This window comes from Cottoperca gobio, chromosome 21, assembly GCF_900634415.1.
Source record: "Cottoperca gobio chromosome 21, fCotGob3.1, whole genome shotgun sequence".
Classification (NCBI taxonomy): Eukaryota; Metazoa; Chordata; class Actinopteri; order Perciformes; family Bovichtidae; genus Cottoperca; species Cottoperca gobio.
In genome coordinates this window covers 11,747,395-11,765,467 of record NC_041375.1, presented here as the reverse complement: position 1 = coordinate 11,765,467, position 18,073 = coordinate 11,747,395, and the positions used below count along the sequence as shown (strand labels likewise).

Sequence of the window (18,073 nt, the reverse complement as noted above, 5' to 3'; positions counted from 1 at the left end):
TACAATATCAGACGTCATTACTCAACTAGACATGCTGAGGAGTATGCAAAATACCAGGGAGATGAGAGAGAGGACCGGGTCGCCAATCTTAAAACATGTCTACTGAGGCAACAAGATCTTTTCAAGAAAGCAAGCAAAGAGAGCGATGCGGCAGTCAAAGCTAGCTACGTGGTGAGTGAGATGATTGCTAAGGCGGGAAAGCCATTCAAAGACGGCGAGTTCATCAAAAAGTGCATGTGACAGGCTGCAAGTATAGTCTGTCCGGAAAAGAAGGCTCAGTTAAGCAACATCAGCCTTTCAGCCAACACAGTGGCAGAGCACATTTCTGACCTGTCGGGTAACATATACGATCAACTGCGTGAGAAAGCTAAACATTTCCGTGCATACTGACACTGCGCAAATATTCCGCCAGCTGTGTGACGCCATTATGGATGCCGATTTGCCATGGAAGAGGTTTGCTGGAATAACAACCGCTGGAATAACAATGACAGGGAGGAGAAATGGACTGGTGGCACTTGTTCAAAGAAAACTGGGAGATGAGGGTGTGGAGGAGGCCATTGCTCTGCACTGCATTATCCATCAGCAGGCCCTTTGCAGCAAATGCCTGAAGTTTGACAATGTGATGTCTGTCGTTGTGAAATGCATCAACCATATCAGATCCAGGGGCTTAAAGCACCGCCAGTTCCGCGCCTTTTTGGAGGAAATAGAGTCAGCATATGAGGAATGTGCTCTACTTCACCGAGGTACGTTGGCTCAGCAGGGGAAACGTCTTGAAGAGGTTTTTTGAGTTGAGAGCAGAAGTGAAAGCCTTCATGGAGAAGGATGGGATAGCTGTTCCTGTGCTAAGTGATCCCAAATGGCTCATGGACTTAGCTTTTCTTGTTGACATCACACAGGAGCTAGAATGTACTGAACAAGAAATTACAAGGCCAGGGGCAGCTTGTCAGTGCTGCCTATGACAACAGTCAGAGCATTCTCCACAAAACTTGTGTTATGGAAAGCCCAGCTCTCTCAGACAAACCTCTGCCATTTCCCAGCATGCAAGGCACTCATGGATATGGGCACACCATTCAGTGGTGAGAAGTATGCTGATGCCATTGTAAAGCTACAGGAGGAATTTGATCACAGGTTTGCAGACTTCAAGACACACAGAGCCAATTTTCAAATTTTTGCTGACCCCTTCTCCTTCGATGTGCAAGATGCCCCTCTTGTGCTTCAAATGGAGCTCATTGACCTGCAGTGCAATTCTGAACTCAAAGCCAAGTTCAGGGAGGTGAGTGGAAAAGCAGACAAGCTTGGACAATTTTTGAGAGAATTGCCCCCCACCTTCCCTGAGCTTTCCAGGATGTTCAAGAGGACCATGTGCCTTTTTGGGAGCACATATCTGTGTGAAAAGCTCCACCATGAACTTTAATAAGTCAAAGTACAGGTCCAAACTTACTGATGAACATCTTCAAGCCATACTGAGGGTCTCAATTGCTTTATCCCTCAAGCCAAATGTGGCTCTGCTGTGTAAGAGGAAGCGCTGCCAGGTCTCTGGCAGCAAGTAGGTGAGGAGCGAGTAGGTTAGAGAAGCGTATGTTCTGAAGAACCGTTCATGTTCTGAACTGTTATTACTAAAGATTGAGAAGATTGGATCAGTTGTACTTTTTTTTTGAATAATAGAAACCTTTTTTTGTGGAATATTTGATGTGGCCCAGCCTCACCCAGACTCTACCTCCAGCGGCCCCCAGGTCAATTGAGTTTGAGACCCCTGCGTTAGAGGAACCTTTTCTCATAAAGTCTGAACAAACTCTAAAAGCCCTTTATAAACAGTTGAGGGATTTTCGGAAAAAACAAGCTTTTATTTGTTCAGTGGTACGGTGCCTCTGATTGTGCACTGATGTGGCAGGAACCATTTCTAATCACATTTAGTGTTCAAAATTACAGACGCAATTGCATAACACATTCTTGTCTGCTTTTGCAACCAGAGCAACTGGTTGAGACGCAAAGACAGGGTTGTTTGTGTGGCAGAGGAAACGGAAAGTGTTGGTCTAAATCTCTACTCTTCCATGAAACCATCCTTTGACTTCTGACCCATTCAAGACTTTGCAAGTCATACATGTGACATGATGCATTCAAGTGTCTTTGTTTGGAAGTAATACCAAAAAGCACACTGGCAAAAATATGTTTTTTTGTAGGCAACAGTAACGTAGTATGGCGAAACAACAACAAAAAGGTCACCTTCACTTTGACTTGCCACATAAGGAAGAGCAAAGGTGTTACTAATAACATTAAAGATGGCTCTGTTCTATTCAGACAGCCATGACAGTGTGACAGGGAGCCAGCATGAACAATACAAGGCCCCTTAAAGCTAAACAGCTAAATGGGATTCAGCCATCATTCATTTTTATTATGTCTCTGTGCCTGCAACAGCTGAGCCTGGATGCACTATGCTTTTAGGTTGTCTCGCGCATTCTTGTACATATGATATGTATGACATGAAGAACGCCTTAAGGCAGGGGTGTCAAACAGGATGACTTTGCAAAGTGTAAAAATGAGTTGTCTTGATCATAAAGTAAAATACTGTTCCAGATACCTGTGATGAAATGTTTTGTGCCTTTGTAGATACACTGTGATCTGTAAGTTGTAATGCACATGTGTAAATGCTAAACTGAGGCACAATGTTGTTGAATTTGCACCTTTTTTTCTTAAGAAATGTCAGGTTCATAATGTTTTGTAAAAAGATAGTTAATAAAAATTTAAATGTTCAGATTTTTTTTACACTAAAACAAAGGGGATCATTTGGAGTTGTTATTATTTATTGCTTATTATTTATATGATTTTACTTGTTCGGCCCACTTGAGATCACATTGTGCTGTATGTGGCCCCTGAACTAAAATGAGTTTGACACCACTGCCTTAAGGGAATTTCTTCAAATTTGGCACAAACTTCCACTTAGTATCAAGGATAATCTGATTACCGGTAGATGTTGGTGGTCAAGGTCACTGTGACCCTTATGTCTATGCTGTGACCTCACATAAGAACTGTTTTGCCCATAACTCAATGATTCATACGCTAATTATGTAAATTTCACGCTAATGTCTTATAGGATAAAATTATGAAGTGATGACATTTTGGACAGAGATGGATGTAAACTGCAACATGACTGGTTAGGGTAGGCCTATGACCACAAGGCAATAATTCTAGTTATTTACACCTGCACTTTTCCTACTGTGATGTGTCAAAATGGAATTGAATAAATAAACAATTAATAATTAAGATTAAGATTAATGGGATTAATTAATTTTTTTAATTTCTCATTACCTCTGCCAAGGTATTCATATCACAGGGCCAACACACATTTTTCTTCAGTTTTGGAAACGGCCTGTGCCGATGAACTCAGTAAAGGTCGAAGACAATTTAAAATCATGTTTTTTCACTGCCCTTGAGCAGTCATCCTCTCCTCCACCTGTTTCACTAATATATATGTATCACATATGTTACCTTCTAACAATAAGACTGGTGTCAATACTTGTCAATATTTTAATTATGAAAACTTGTAACCAGTGACCCACTGTACGATCTCAGTGCATACCCACTGTAGAGGCTAAGCCAACGCTTTAAGCCACTTCGGTGACGCTTTGTTTTACTAATTGACGCACTTGTTGTCGTGCCTGCTGAATAAAGATTCCGATACAAACTCTTTCGATTGAACACTCAGTCCGTTTATTTCTTGTTGAATCAGCTTTCTCACCAGCAAACAAAACATGACATTCAGACACACAATAACTTAGCCTATGGAGCAAACGCTACCTCAGCCAACTTGTGTGTCCGGGTATGTATGTGGTCAAAAACTGTTTACCTTCTGGCGGAACACCACCGTCAACAAACATTGGTTCCTACTTATAGCGGGAGCGCTAATTGGCTCCTAAACACCAGCCCTTAATTGTTAGTACAGGTGGAACAAACAATTCACTGCAAACAATAAAAGGAGCCAACGGTGAAAACATGAATTTCCAGACATATAAATTCAACAATCTACACTTCTTGTAGTAAATAAAGTTTAGTTACAGGTCTCACAATAATGTTGGTCTTGATTTACAGCTTGACAGAGCGCACAAGACCCCATTTGTCAGGAAAAACCTCCAATACTTTGCAGAGAGGCCAGGAACCACGTGGAGTTGAAGATGATTCGTGATGAGTACAACATCTTCAGCGACCAAACTCCTTTTCCTTTGATTCCACTTCTGCCTCTCTTGTAGTAACGGCAGGTATTCCCAAACCCATCGTTTCCAAAACAGATCCGAGATGTACTAAACTTGCCTCCAGTGACGTTTCACATACATGTCAGATGGCTCAAACAATCCAGGTGGCAGAGCAGGTTTTCCTGATGATTTGGCGTAATGGGTTCCAAATCATTTGGATCGTCAGACAGCTTGGTGATCGGTTTGCGTTCTGTTGGGTTTTCCTCTATGCCCGGCATGCTGGCTTCAATGGGGAAATCAGGATTCCTCAAGGCTTTGCGTTGTTAATTTAGATAGCTTTGGCATTAAACAGAACATTATTGTACAGACTAAATATGTAATAGTAAAAAAGGTTTTAGACCGTTTGAAATAGTGAAAAGTGGCAGTTTATTCAAAAAAATCCCAGTCTAGAATAAACTGATTTATTAAACTTCTTTAAGTTAATGTCAAACTTGAACATTAAAATGACAGATAACTCAGATAACTTATGCAAAAACTCCCATATAACGAATAATAGTAAATAAAATGTGACATTTTTTATGGTTGTTGACATGGCTTTATACCTATAATAATATATTTAACATATATATACTTATAATAAGAGACTCATCTCCTCGATTACATTAACTCAGAATTGCCTCAAAGACCGCACCTACAGGGTAAAGAGGATCTGTGTCAGAATCCTGTCAGCTTACCACCACTGGGGTTCCTCAGGGGTTCGTCCTGGGTCCCCTCCTATTTTCTCTGTACACCAAATCACTTGGCTCTATCATTTACTCTCATGGCTCCTCCTACCACAGCTACGCAGATGACACACAACTAATTATGTCTTATCACCTGTCCGAAACCAGGTGGCCGCACAGATCTCTACTTGTCTGTTTGATGTCTCTCAGTGGATGTCCACACAGCACTTAAAGCTCAACCTCGACAAGACCAAACTGCTTTTCCTTCCGGAGAAGGGCTCTCCCATCCAAGACCTTACCATCAATATCGGCACCTTGGTTGTTTCCCCCGACTCGGATTGCAAGGAATTTGGGTGTGATACTGGACGACCAACAGCCAGCTCCTGCAGATACACTCAGGAGGATACGTCCCCTACTGACCCAGAAGGCAACACAGGTTCTTGTCATCTCAAGCCTTGACTATTGTAACTCCCTCCTGGCTGGACTACCTACATGTGCCATCTGACCTCTACAGCTTATCCAGAATGCAGCAGCCCAACTTTTCCTACCCAAGTTCTCCCACACTACACCGCTCCTCCGCTCCCTTCACTGGTTACCAGGGGCGGCCCGAATCTGCATCAAGACTCTGGTGCTGGCCTACTCTGCTGTGAATTGATCAGCCCCTTCCTATATCCAGGCCATGGTCAAACCATACACCCCAGCTCGCTCACTTCGCTCTGCATCGGCCAATTGGCTCGCTATTCCCTCACTGCGAGCGGGACCCAGATACCCCTCAACAAAAACCCGCCTGTTTGCCATTCTGGCTCCAAAATGGTGGAACGAGCTCCCCATTATTATCAGGTCAACAGAAAGTCATCACATCTTCCGTCGCAGACTGAAAATCCATCTGTTTCGACTGCACCTCGGCCAATAATAATAAAAAAATACTAATTTCTGTATTTAGCACTTTAATTGATTTGGCCTCTTTGAAGCTAATGTACTTGCAAGATTATTGCTGTTCAGAGTTGTATCCTCATGGTTGTTTGCACTTATTGTGAGTCGCTTTGGACAAAAGCATCAGCTAAATTAAATGCAATGATTAAAAAAGAAGAGGTTGCTTTATTTGTAGTTCACAGTTTAATTTAAGTTAACAGCTGAAATGATAATAATATTAAATTAGAAATGGAGACCAGTGGGGTGGGTCTAAAACTACTTGTGTGTGTGTCCAAAGGCATTTCCTGTCATCAGCTTAAAATAACTCCTCTGTAATAAAAACACAGTCAGTGTGTTTAAGTCGAGGAAGCTGAGCTTTATAAAAGATCCCGGGGTCTTAATTGAGGGCTGGTGGCAGCAGGCCCACGGCAGATCGATGGCATTTCACCCTCTTTCTAGATATGATTGGCCTGTCTGAAAGGGCCGGGCCCCAAGGGAGCCCACTCAAGAAGACATGAAAGAACTGACAGGCACACACAAACACATTTGCTTGCAAACATACAAGCCAAATACACACACACAAACAAACTCATTTGAATAGCTTACGGTCATTCAAATGCACACACTTTCTTTCTCTGCTTCTGTCGTTCTTTTCTTTTTCTTTCTCTCTCTCTTGAACACACACTCACACACAAAATCACAAACACATACACTCAGCAGGAGGTGAGTGGCATGGCTCGCAGATAAGGCTGCTATCAGACCTTCATCAGGAATGGCTGCACTCTCATCTGTCACGGCGGCTTTTTTCTCTATGAGCTCCATCAACTCTCCTTCCTCAGTCCTCTTCCTGTCTTTATCTATTATATTTGACCCTCTGCAGGATAACTGGAGTTATAGAGAGGAGCAATATATAATTTTCCTGACGTTTGAAAGGCATGGTCTTCTTTCTGCCAGTGTGCTCGTGTGTCAGTACTTAGGCAGCAGCTGTTTATCCAAAAAAGTTTAATCAAATACTCAAAAACAAGTTTATTACATATTTGGTTGGGGCTCATCACTAATTTCACACGCATTTTAAGGGTTTGAGTTGGATTTAGGCAATTACTATTTAAAAAGTTCAAACAAGTGAATGATCCTGAGGCTTTGTGCATCTTGAGGCACGATTGTCAGTATGGATGACCTCCTAGACCTCATAGATATACACTATTACACCTATCACCTCCCCATCGGGAGTATGATGAGTATGAGAGGAAAACAATGTCTCCTCTGTGTATTATAACTCTATGGTTTCCACTGCCAGCCTAAGAAAAACATAACGTGAAACACCTCACCTTGTATATTGCACGCATTAGCAAACTTGAAATATGAAACAAGGTAACATCATTCCCTTAAAAAATGTTATACTGTTGATGTGTTGATGTTATCACACTGCATTCATTTTACTTTTATGTAAAGATTTTTTGTAGTTTGGGGCAAACTAATGCCAATTTCACTTAGAAATAGTTCCAAAAAGGACAAGCAGTATTCTTTTATTCTTGTCATTTATTTTTCTAGTGAAGAAGTGGTAGGAAATTAAATGAAAGGTTGTTATGTGCACACATAGGAGAATGTAGAATGGAAATGTAAAGGCTTTCTTGATGGAATGAGATTTCAATTTAGTTTTTAAGATTAGGAGTGATTGGGAAGGTCACTCCACTAACTGAGAGCCTGTTGGGGAAAGAGAGATGATCTTTACTTTTAGTTATTGCAACAATAAATAAAAGAGACAGGGAAGGACAAAGTCCAAATACAAAGCTTTAGTGCTGGCTTTGAATATGATATCTCTACTTTCTTAGACACACAAAAATCCATTTAAACCAGTAAAACTGTGACGTGACTGACATGACGGACGGACACCCTAACATTTAAAGTAATCCCATATAATTTAGTGACCAGTTAAGTTGATATCATTTCCTTCCTGGAAATTTCTCTGCATACAGTCGTCACTTTCACACTCTGATGATACCATTTCCTGGACCTTTCTGTCTTTACCTGTCTTATCATACATTAGACCTGATATACTGGTGTGTTAAGCTTTGATGGAGCTCAGGAAGAAGTATTAGATTTGAAATAATTTGCTGGAGCATCAGAAGCGCAGCGCTGCCAATATTGTAGTTTAAGAACCCACCGAGCCTACTGTAAGAGATGATTAATACACTCTTTGATGTCTTACAGCCAAAATGGCTTCATGAATTAATCCGTTTACAATTGCTCTCATGTGTTTCCCTATGTGTGTGTGTGTGTGTGTGTGTGTGTGTGTGTGTGTGTGTGTGTGTGTGTGTGTGTGTGTGTGTGTGTGTGTGTGTGTGTGTGTGGGTGGCTGAATAGGTGGCTGTGGAGGAAAACTATTTACTACCTGCAGTCCATACTTATCAGTCACCAACTATTAGTAATACTTGTACACAAAAATAGATATCCAAAGCATAGCATTACAAAACAGACACAGCTACTACGCCTATTTTAATTGACCTACAGTCCTGTTAATCACCTGTATATTGTACATACTGTATACACTAGTCAACTGGAAAATCTGTTTGAAATATTCAACCAAATTCTTCTTCTTCTTCTTCTTCTTCTTCTTCTTCTTCTTCTTCTTCTTCTTCTTCTTCTTCTTCTTCTTCTTCTTCTTCTTCTTCTTCTTCTATCAGTGGAGTTCACCAAACTGGACCTAGCTTCTTTGCAGTCTGTCCGTCAATTTGTCCAGAGCTTCAAGGAGCGGGACCTACCGCTAAACATTCTGGTCAATAATGGTGAGTGATGAAGATGTTCTTTCCATGTGTTGGCAGCACGCTGCATATGTAAAATAGTTAATTAAGTATTCATTAGTAAAGTAGAAATACTCCACACAGCGGTGGAATTAAGATGTTTTTTTGCAGTTACTGTGTTTTGCATGTGCTCCATCAGGCTGGCTCATCAATCAGGGCTGATGTAGCCCACAGCGCTGATTGATGAGCTCAAGTTCATTGATACCACCTACCACAACTACCTCCGTGTTGAACACTGCAGACATATAGAGACCACTATTGGACAGGATATTAGACATTCATGGCTATTTGCACTTAAACCAGTAATGCATTATATGTGTACCGGTACTTGCATCTTGTGGCCTACCTAAGCATTTGGATATTATTTTTATTAAAGGTATCATGCACTATGTTTAAAATGCATTAGGACTGCCCGATATGAGGAAAATAATGCAATATGTAATAATATTGTTAAATAAAATAATATATTAAATAACAGCATGGATCATATCAGACAAAATACTGACAGAATGTAAATGAATATGTTGTTACTGTATTCAAAGGGATGTGTTTATTGCGCAAGTTTATATCGCAATGACGATAAAAAACAATACTTATGAATATATATGTATTTTTGTGTGCTCTAAAAGCTTGTGTATGTACGTGTGTGTTTGTGTCTGTGTAAAGCGGGTGTTATGCTGGTTCCTGAGAGTCGTACTGAGGATGGATTTGAACAGCACTTTGGCGTGAACTACCTAGGCCACTTCCTGTTGACCTGGCTGCTTCTGGACACACTGAAGGATTCTGGAAAATGTGGTTACTTCTCACGTGTGGTCAACGTCTCCTCCTCAGCCCACCGCATTGGCAAGATCAGACTAAATGATTTAAATAGCTGGTAAGCTCACAAACGCATCCGCACACACTTTAGTAATCACAACAATATCAAATGATATGGCCATTTACAAAAAGGGACGTTTTAGGAAGATTTATTCTGTACTTAAAGGATAATTCAAGTTTATTTCAACTGGAATCATATTGTCATACTTTTGGCTCTTACCTATTAGTAATATCATTTCACCAAGTTAATTGATGGGATCTGGGAACATTGTGACAACAAGATGTAAACAAATCCCGGTAAATGTAAAAAATACCGTAGATGCATTCAACAGGATTCAACCTGAAATTGTTTTGTTTTGTTTTATTTGTTGTAAGAACATTTCAAATCCCAACGTGTCACATTTCCAAGCACTTCCTTTTTGCTGGCATCACCAAAGCAAGTGTCTAATTTTCCTGTTGGCATTAGTGGACAATTGTTGGCTCCAGTTGGCTCAGTATCGTTCCAGTTAGCGGCACTGCTGTCCAGAGGCATTAGCAGCCTGAATATCTTTATTGTCATGTCACATGGCCTACACCAGTGTGCTTAGCCTCTCACAATATTTTATATAATATAAAGTAATGTATAATATTCTATTAAATTCATAATTCGTTCAGTTCTATATGCTGTTATGATAGCTGGAAGGGCTTTGGTGATGCCCTCAAGGATGCCCTTTGCTGCATGTCGTCCCCCCTCTTTCCGTCCCTAACCCTAACCCTAACCCTAACCTAACCCTAACCCTGTTCTAACAAAGGCAACAAAGCCTAAAAAACAGTCTAGTCTTGTTTCACAGATCTGTGTTTCAGTGGGACAAGCTTTACACATATGATATCAGTATAAGATTATAAGGAATCTTTGCAACAATGATTCAAACAATAATCAACAGATATGTAAATCATTCAGATGACACCAAAGCAATATTAAACTTACTTTCCAGGTTGAACATTTAAAATGTTAATCCTCTAACGAGCACACACATACACAAACAGTAGATAATAAAAAGGAAAACAAATTGCAGTGTCGAGCTGACTGACCAGCAGGTGTGATGATACTTTTCTTTCCTGTCGATGGCGCACACCAGCATGTGTGCACCTGCAACTGCTGTTGCTGTTACTTTTATTGCAGATAGTTGGTGCAAGTTGGATTGATCTTCCCATTGAGCCCGAGGACTCTGAGAGGTCTTGTTAAGTTTCCACTGTAAGAAAAACATCTTACAGTCTGCGTTGTTCAGCAAGACATTGACAAATATTACCTATTGTGGCAATTAGAATAAACTGAAAACAGCTGTTTACCTGCCCTTTATCCACATTTCATGCTTTTATTGTTAAAGTCTGATGGTGTTATTGCTTTCTCTCTCTTCAGCCAGTGTTATTCAGCCCATGATGCATATTGTCACAGTAAGCTGGCCCAGCTGTTATTTAGCTCCCACCTCCACCAGGAGCTGCAGCGTGGAGGTTTCCTACTGAGTTCATGTGCTGTGGATCCTGGCATGGTGGATACTGCTCTCTATCGCCACCTCTGGACGCCCATCTGCCTGGCACAGAACGTCTTTGCTCGTCTGCTTTTCAGGGTAAAACACTGTCCTGACTTTCATCTGCTTTATTCACTATTACATTATATTACATTCATTTAGATTTTTGTTATCGTGCAAGACAGCAAAGCAGTTCTGATATAAATATTAAAGTTGCACTTGATCATTATGGGTGAAAATATATAAAACATATTAAGAGTTTGTAGCCAGAATAGCTTAAGTTTGAATTTTTATAACTTAACTGTGATAATTATAGTCAAGTTAGCCACTATGGACATTTCAAAAACATGATAATGGTCTGCTCTCCTGGAAAGGAACTGCTGCTTCACTGTTTAACTTTGTTCAAGGTGTACCACAGTGACCTAAAACAACAAACCTCGGGTTCAGACAATGTTCAGGATAAAACACAGACACTCGTGCATGCGCGCACGAGCACACAGTTTTTTCAAAGTCTATCCACATCACTGAAAATGGAAGTGCTACTAAATATCGAGGCAGGCTGTTCCCTGTGTGTTATATTTAAATAAATTTCTTTAGCTTAAAGCGCTGGCCGCAGGGTGCTGCTAACGTTCCTGGGATTTAATGGAAGGAGACGTGTGTGCGTGTTTGAGCCCAAAACGGCAACTGTCACAGGCATTTGCCTCCGAGCACAACCCTTGGGTTGGTTCTGCCCCACATACGCAAACACATTAATCACACAAACTCATGCATGTAATCATTAACACGCACGCAAACTGTGATTCTCTCCTGTTACGACACCTTTTTATAAAGAGCCATAAAATGTAGGTGCATGCAGAGCCAAAGGCTAGAAGATGGATAGAAAAAGACGGAAAATAAAGTAGATGAAAGGCACTCAGAATTGTGATGCTCTTAGAAAGTCGATGAAACCAGCAGCACCTTTGGCAGCATGCCGCAGTCAATATTCAGAGGAAGTCATTGTAATTATGTTGAAGAAAAATGCAGTATCCTTGGCAAGTAAAGCATAAAAGTCAGATACAACAGAGCAACAGGTGAGCTGAATCTTTCTTTCCTTTTTTCTTTTTTCATGAAGAGGCGTTGGGGCAGCGAGGGTTGTCGAGGTGTAGACACCACTGGTCCAATCCTGCCACCAAAGGGACAGGTTAGCTGTGCTTCCAGTCTGGCACCCTCACAAAGGGATATAACTTATTTGAAAAATATTCAGAGATGACCTGATTAGAGTCCAAGTGTCTGTGAGATCGCTAATCCTCTCCTGAAGAGCTGTAGCTGCTTGTTTCATTGACTTCAAATACAAATGATTTGTGAGCCAGTTCTCCGGGTCAAAACAATTTTAGTTTCTCAGTTTGCAATGTCATCCTCTCCACCGAGAGACTTGCTAGATTAATTAGTCGTTGCTTCACCCGTGATGTCGTTCCATTTACCTTGCTGAACAACTTTATAACGAACACAAATTGATACATTTGCACGGCTGTGCCTTAACTGTACAGTGAAATAAGTTGGCATCATTTCAATTATACTTTATTTTCTGTTCATTAAATTCAATGATATTTCCATCAGAAAGCAATTGACACAATTTAGTAATATTTTTCTGCTGCCAAACCCTATTAAAAATCGGTTTCCCTCCAGCTATGAATAGTGGGTTATTCCAAATTGGACACGAAGGCAGGGATAAGCCAGAAATAGAAAGACGTCTATGTCCTTCTAAATTCTTTAGCTATGAATGGAGAGTCTTAAACCACTGTATACACATTGGACCAAAGACACATTTTATAAAATAAATAGGGCCTATTCCAAATATTTCCAGCAGCATCCAGCATAATGGATGGATGCCGCTCTTGACATTATATAAAAAAGTCTTCTAAAAAAGCTACAAGAGGTGAGGCAGCCAGCAATGAAACCCACTTGATCTACATGAATTAAAAATGAAACAATGCTCGCAAGACGTATTGTAGTGGAATTTATTCATCTGCAAATGGTCTTTGCATGGTTTTGGCAACAGAGAAATCACAGCAGAACTAATGACACTCTCGCTTAAGATATTTGACAAAAGCAAATAGTCATCAAACAGGAGTTATGAACTTTAGAATATAAACTTTATTCCTGACATAATTGACACAACACCATACTGTACGTCCAAACCAAGCAACTGATCTCCAGTAAATATGGAGAGAGGCAACACAAGGATGACACAACAGCTGTATGTTCAAAAAGCATTGCAACATCACATGCCTTTAAATGGGAGATTATAATTATTGCTTTGATTTGTTTGAGTCACCCTTTACATTTAATGACATAAAGAACTATACCTCAATTAGTCTATGAAGAAATTAATCAAGATTAATAGCCCTTTTAAACGCTACCAGACTTTTAATCAAGAAAAACCGCCAACTAGACAATTACAAGGACAGTTACTTAAAGTCAGAAGCAATCAGACGTAATGACCAATGAAATGAGTGGCTTGTTGCCATGGAAATGAGTTGTTTGTTTTATTTTCTTCTCAGTAAGAAACGTTAATTGTCCGCACTAAAACTCCCCCACGTGAACAGCAACATGAATAAGGGAGTTGTGTTTGCCTGTATTGTCGCTTGTACTGAAAAATGTAGCCCTGCAAGCAAAATAAGAATTCATTCAAAACGACAATTAAAATTCATGTTTATAAATATTATGTGGTGCTACACACACACAGAAGCAAACACAAACACACACTGGTTGTGCACAAGTGTACTGTTGATGCTCGCAGGATGTGATCCCATCTCTGCTCTGAAACCTGCTCCTGGTCTCACAGCTGACACTGAGATTATTGTTAAAGTGCATCAACACTAACACTCGCAAACTTACGCATGCAGACACACACACACACACACACACACACACACACACACACACACCCTGAGCCTTCTTTTAACTGACGCTAACATACAGTGGCATCAGCCCTCCTCTGGCATTCACACATATACTCAGACACGTTATTTGTTTTTTGCAGTTATAACTTGTTGGTGAACTTGTCATTCTGCAGTCACTCCAATTCCTTTTGATGTTTATGCATCTTTAGTATGCAGTGATTAAAAAAAGAAATGATATATGCATTTAGTTATATATATTTATGTGTGTGCGTGTGTGTGTTCCTCAGACTCCTGTAGAAGGCGCTGCCACTGTGCTGTTTGCCGCTCTGTCACCGGCCCTGGAGGGGGAGTGTGGAGGAGGCTACTGGGCCAACGGGCGCAGGGAGATGACAACACCAACGACTTTTGACCTCCAGCTGCAGCTAAGCCTATGGGAAACCAGTGTCCAGTTGCTGGGCCTGCAGTAGCATGGGACGAAAGGACCACTAACAGGACTAAACCTCGAAGAAAACATCAGATAAAGAAACTTAACTCTTGCCAACCAGCCACATTCTCCCTTTTTCTCGGTATTGTTTCTCTGTCCATATCTCACGTCAAGGTGTTTGTAGCGATTTATGTTGACAATCTGACAATCCACCGCTGGACTGTGAAGGGTTATTAGGGGAGTAAAGATCTCCTTTTTGTTCCAGACGTGCCAAAGAAGGGCTACAGGGAAGGAAAGACATTCATTTTTTGAGCAAGCAAACATATTCAAACACACACTAGGGTTATATCGATATATGATTTTGCTGTCATAGATACTGGCCGCTGCTGATATTGGCCTTTGGTTATATAGATACAGATATCAGTTTTCATTCATCTCCGATATAGTTAAGTTTATTCTTTGATCATAACAAACCTGATGTCTGGCCAGAGAAATCGTTCCACAGTGTCGTGTTCAAAATCCTGCAATGACACCTGCCTCACTCCGCCTTAATGTCATTAGCCTGGCTTTCAGTGAAGACGTTAATTGTCCTTCAGTGAACTAAATATTGATTCAGAGGCTTTTAAAACTGATAAAAAAAATAAAAAAAAATCTTGCTTGATGCTTTTTGGGCATAATAATATTCAAATTCAAAAGCTGAATTTTGACGCAATATACTGGCTTCAAAATCACATGTTGGTCAAGCCTTAGCATACACACACACACACATACACACACATTTGGTTTTGTTCAGGGCAATTGTTTTGCTGTTGACGTTTTTCTGAAGCCAGGTTTTCCAGACGTTACTGTTTGCTTTTGTCTGCTCAGAAACAAAAAGGTAACGACGGGGAGTCAACCACCACTTCACTCTGTCCCTATTTTCCTTTGTGATCTATGTTAATCGGTTTTACTGTGTCTGTGATACATGTGTGTGTGTTTTATGCACATGAGTTAGTAATTAAGTCGTGCTCTAGACCCAGTTTATGTCGATGGATAGCACAACAATGGCCGTTCCTGGCGGAGCAGCGACGGGTAGTAGAGAGAGAGGGAAAGCACTTCTCTTTTTTTTTCAGTATTTAAGCTGTGATTGGTTCCTCATTGCTGCTGCTGCTGCATCCTCATTTGGCTCCGCTCCCAGTGCATTGTGGGATCGAGATTTCCCAGTGGTGAGAAGCAAACTCCATCTGCTTAGCTGACACTCACACTCATTCAGAAACATTGGAAGCTGTACATCCAGGCACAGGCTTATTTAAACAAGCACACAGCAAACAAACACATCTGTTACTCATGCAGGAAAATACTCTCATACACACACATACACACTGCGCCATAATGCCATCTCCACTGTGATAAACCATTTTAGCTGTGAAAATGAAAAGTTGTATCTCAAATGAACAAGTTTTGGCGAAACATCTTGCCCCACATGCCATCCCATTGTTGTATGTGTATATTGTTGCTTTGAATACTGCCTCTGAGCATCCAGCATCCGTTAATATCTGCCGTATGTGAAGCAATAGTATCACTGTGGTAGCTGATTCAGCCAGTAGCACAGAGCCAGACATTCAGAAAAGGTAAAGAGCCCAAGAGTGTGAAATTGTAAAGATATAAAATACCAGCTTCAAGTTACCCATAATATCAGGAATAAAAAAAATCTTTGTCAACATGTAAAAAAAAACGTTCACTGAAGACGTTGTTGGTGGGCATAGTTTTGAATCATATCATATCAAATCCACACTAACGCACAGAGATAAAAGCTAACGGTGTGTTCAGGCGCTTCTCGTCAAATCACTAAGTTTTCAGCTGTGAGTTATACGTCAACGCACACAATGAACTAAATAGTGGACCAGGTTATTGGTAAATATATATCCACGTTACTTTCATTTATCTGTGATGCCCTGTGATTAACATGTCCATGCTGCAAATGGAGTTCATGCCGAACTATTGTCAGTGCACTCCATGTGATATGATTACCAGTGATAGATCACCTCAATTACAGGCACCTGGTAAATATATCATGATCACGTGAATTTATGAGTTGACAAAGATTGTCTGAATGCCCCATTGAGCAGTCGATAAGCACGTAATGGATTATTGCAGCCTGGTCTCCTAAAAATGTACAAAACTGCTTAACTTGGTCCTGATTGGCCAACATTTGAATTTAAAACAAACATCTCTTAAATTTGATGTTTTTTCTGGTATAAAGGTGTGTGGAAATTGACTCTCAATGCCAGCAATACTCCTCAGTTCTTGAGTTTCTTTCCTTCTTGCTCAAAAGCAAACAGTTTATTGCTTCAGTGCTTCCTTGTTTGACTGTGTGGTTCCCCTAGGCAACTGTAAGGTACTGACTGAATGACAAAACAACAAAACATAGGCCCGTTTAAACAAACGCTTCCCTTCACACAAATGGGAACGCCAGCTTACTACTCCGCAGCGCTCATTTAAAAAGTACAAGGCTACAGTGTGGGCTACATACTGTGTTTCTCACAGTCCAGCTGCTACAGCAGATCAAACCCTGAGAGGGACAACGCCACTGACCACTGTCTTGCTTATCTGAGCACAAGGCTGTTTAAAGACGAGGCGAGGAGGAGTGTGAGGGTCTGCCTTGTTGTTGTTGTTGTTGTTGTAGAAGAGGGCTGCTAAATGATCAATGATTACCGTGTTATATATTTACCATACTCCTGAAGTGTTCTACACAGACAGGCCAACGCAGTGAACTTTCTGAACATGAATTGCGAATATAGAAAAAGAGCAAAAACGGCTCAAGTAACTGTCTATGATATCGTCTGTGTGATTTACTCGTATATGATCATTGCAAAGCGTTGACCAGTGTATGTAGACTGAACATGTTCTAATAGCCATTCTTCTGTCTGACCTGGGATTACATTTATATTAAATGTTTCAGTCCCGAGTTCTGAAAATCCTAAATGTGTATATGTATAGGAAGAGAGATAATATAAAGATGTATACACGGGGTCACCAGATGGTCCTTACTCTGGTAACAGTCCAGTTAAGAGAAAACATATGGAGATATTTATCTGTCCTTTCCCCTTTATTGCCATATCCCCCTATACTATTTTCTCCCTCGGTGCTATAGTGCGACCTTTTCACTCGAGTCCCTACGGGCTGCATATAGAGGATGTTCCCACCTCAAATCCAGCGTAAACATTCAGTCCATCTGGGCCCCGGAGGATGTATGAAATGTGCTAAATGTTTTATTTTTTAATCATTATTTAGTTGTTTCTGAAATACACATCTTATTGCTTTTGCCGTGCCTAAGAAGAAAATCTCCCTCATATATGTGTAACTGTGAATTCTTCATGTAGAACTGAGCTTGTAAAAACTGTGATTACTGTCTTGTCCTGTGCATTGGCGTAAGTTTTTTCTCTCTTTGGAGCGATGGGAGTGGAGGTGATGTGTGCGTATGTGTGAGTGTGTGAGCGTATGTGTGTGTCTAGATAAGGGAGTTTATGTCTATGTTTTTTGTCAGTGGTTGTGACATTCCAGCAGCAGCCACCACCTTTTCTATTATCCAAAGCCTCTCAATAAACATATCATTGTGCCACTTCTGCTCTCTGTCCTTTACACTGTGTGCGAGTGAGAAACTGTCAGACTGATGACATGCGGCATGAGACAGCGAGCCTCAAGCACCGTCTGAACTTCTGAGAAACTCTCTCTCTCTCAAACACACACACACACACACACACACACACACACACATACACATTTACTATCAGGTCAGAATGCAGTTTATCCTGCGCTAAATATCAGATGTGGTCTAGTCA

The 18,073-nt window shown here is 40.7% G+C and overlaps 1 protein-coding gene across 3 annotated transcripts in view; it reads left to right on the top strand.

The window, feature by feature from the left end:
• The window catches only part of LOC115026273 (dehydrogenase/reductase SDR family member on chromosome X), a 44,129-nt gene extending 26,276 nt beyond the window's left edge, over nt 1-17,853 (top strand). For all 3 annotated transcript variants that reach the window (XM_029459029.1, XM_029459028.1, XM_029459030.1), the window contains 4 exons: nt 8,506-8,607; nt 9,289-9,496; nt 10,838-11,045; nt 14,116-17,853. In XM_029459029.1, coding sequence (XP_029314889.1) covers nt 8,506-8,607; nt 9,289-9,496; nt 10,838-11,045; nt 14,116-14,295 — 698 coding nt within the window. In that variant the 3' untranslated portion in view covers nt 14,296-17,853. The remainder of the gene's footprint in view (nt 1-8,505; nt 8,608-9,288; nt 9,497-10,837; nt 11,046-14,115) is intronic.
• Nucleotides 17,854-18,073: the final 220 nt, after the last annotated feature.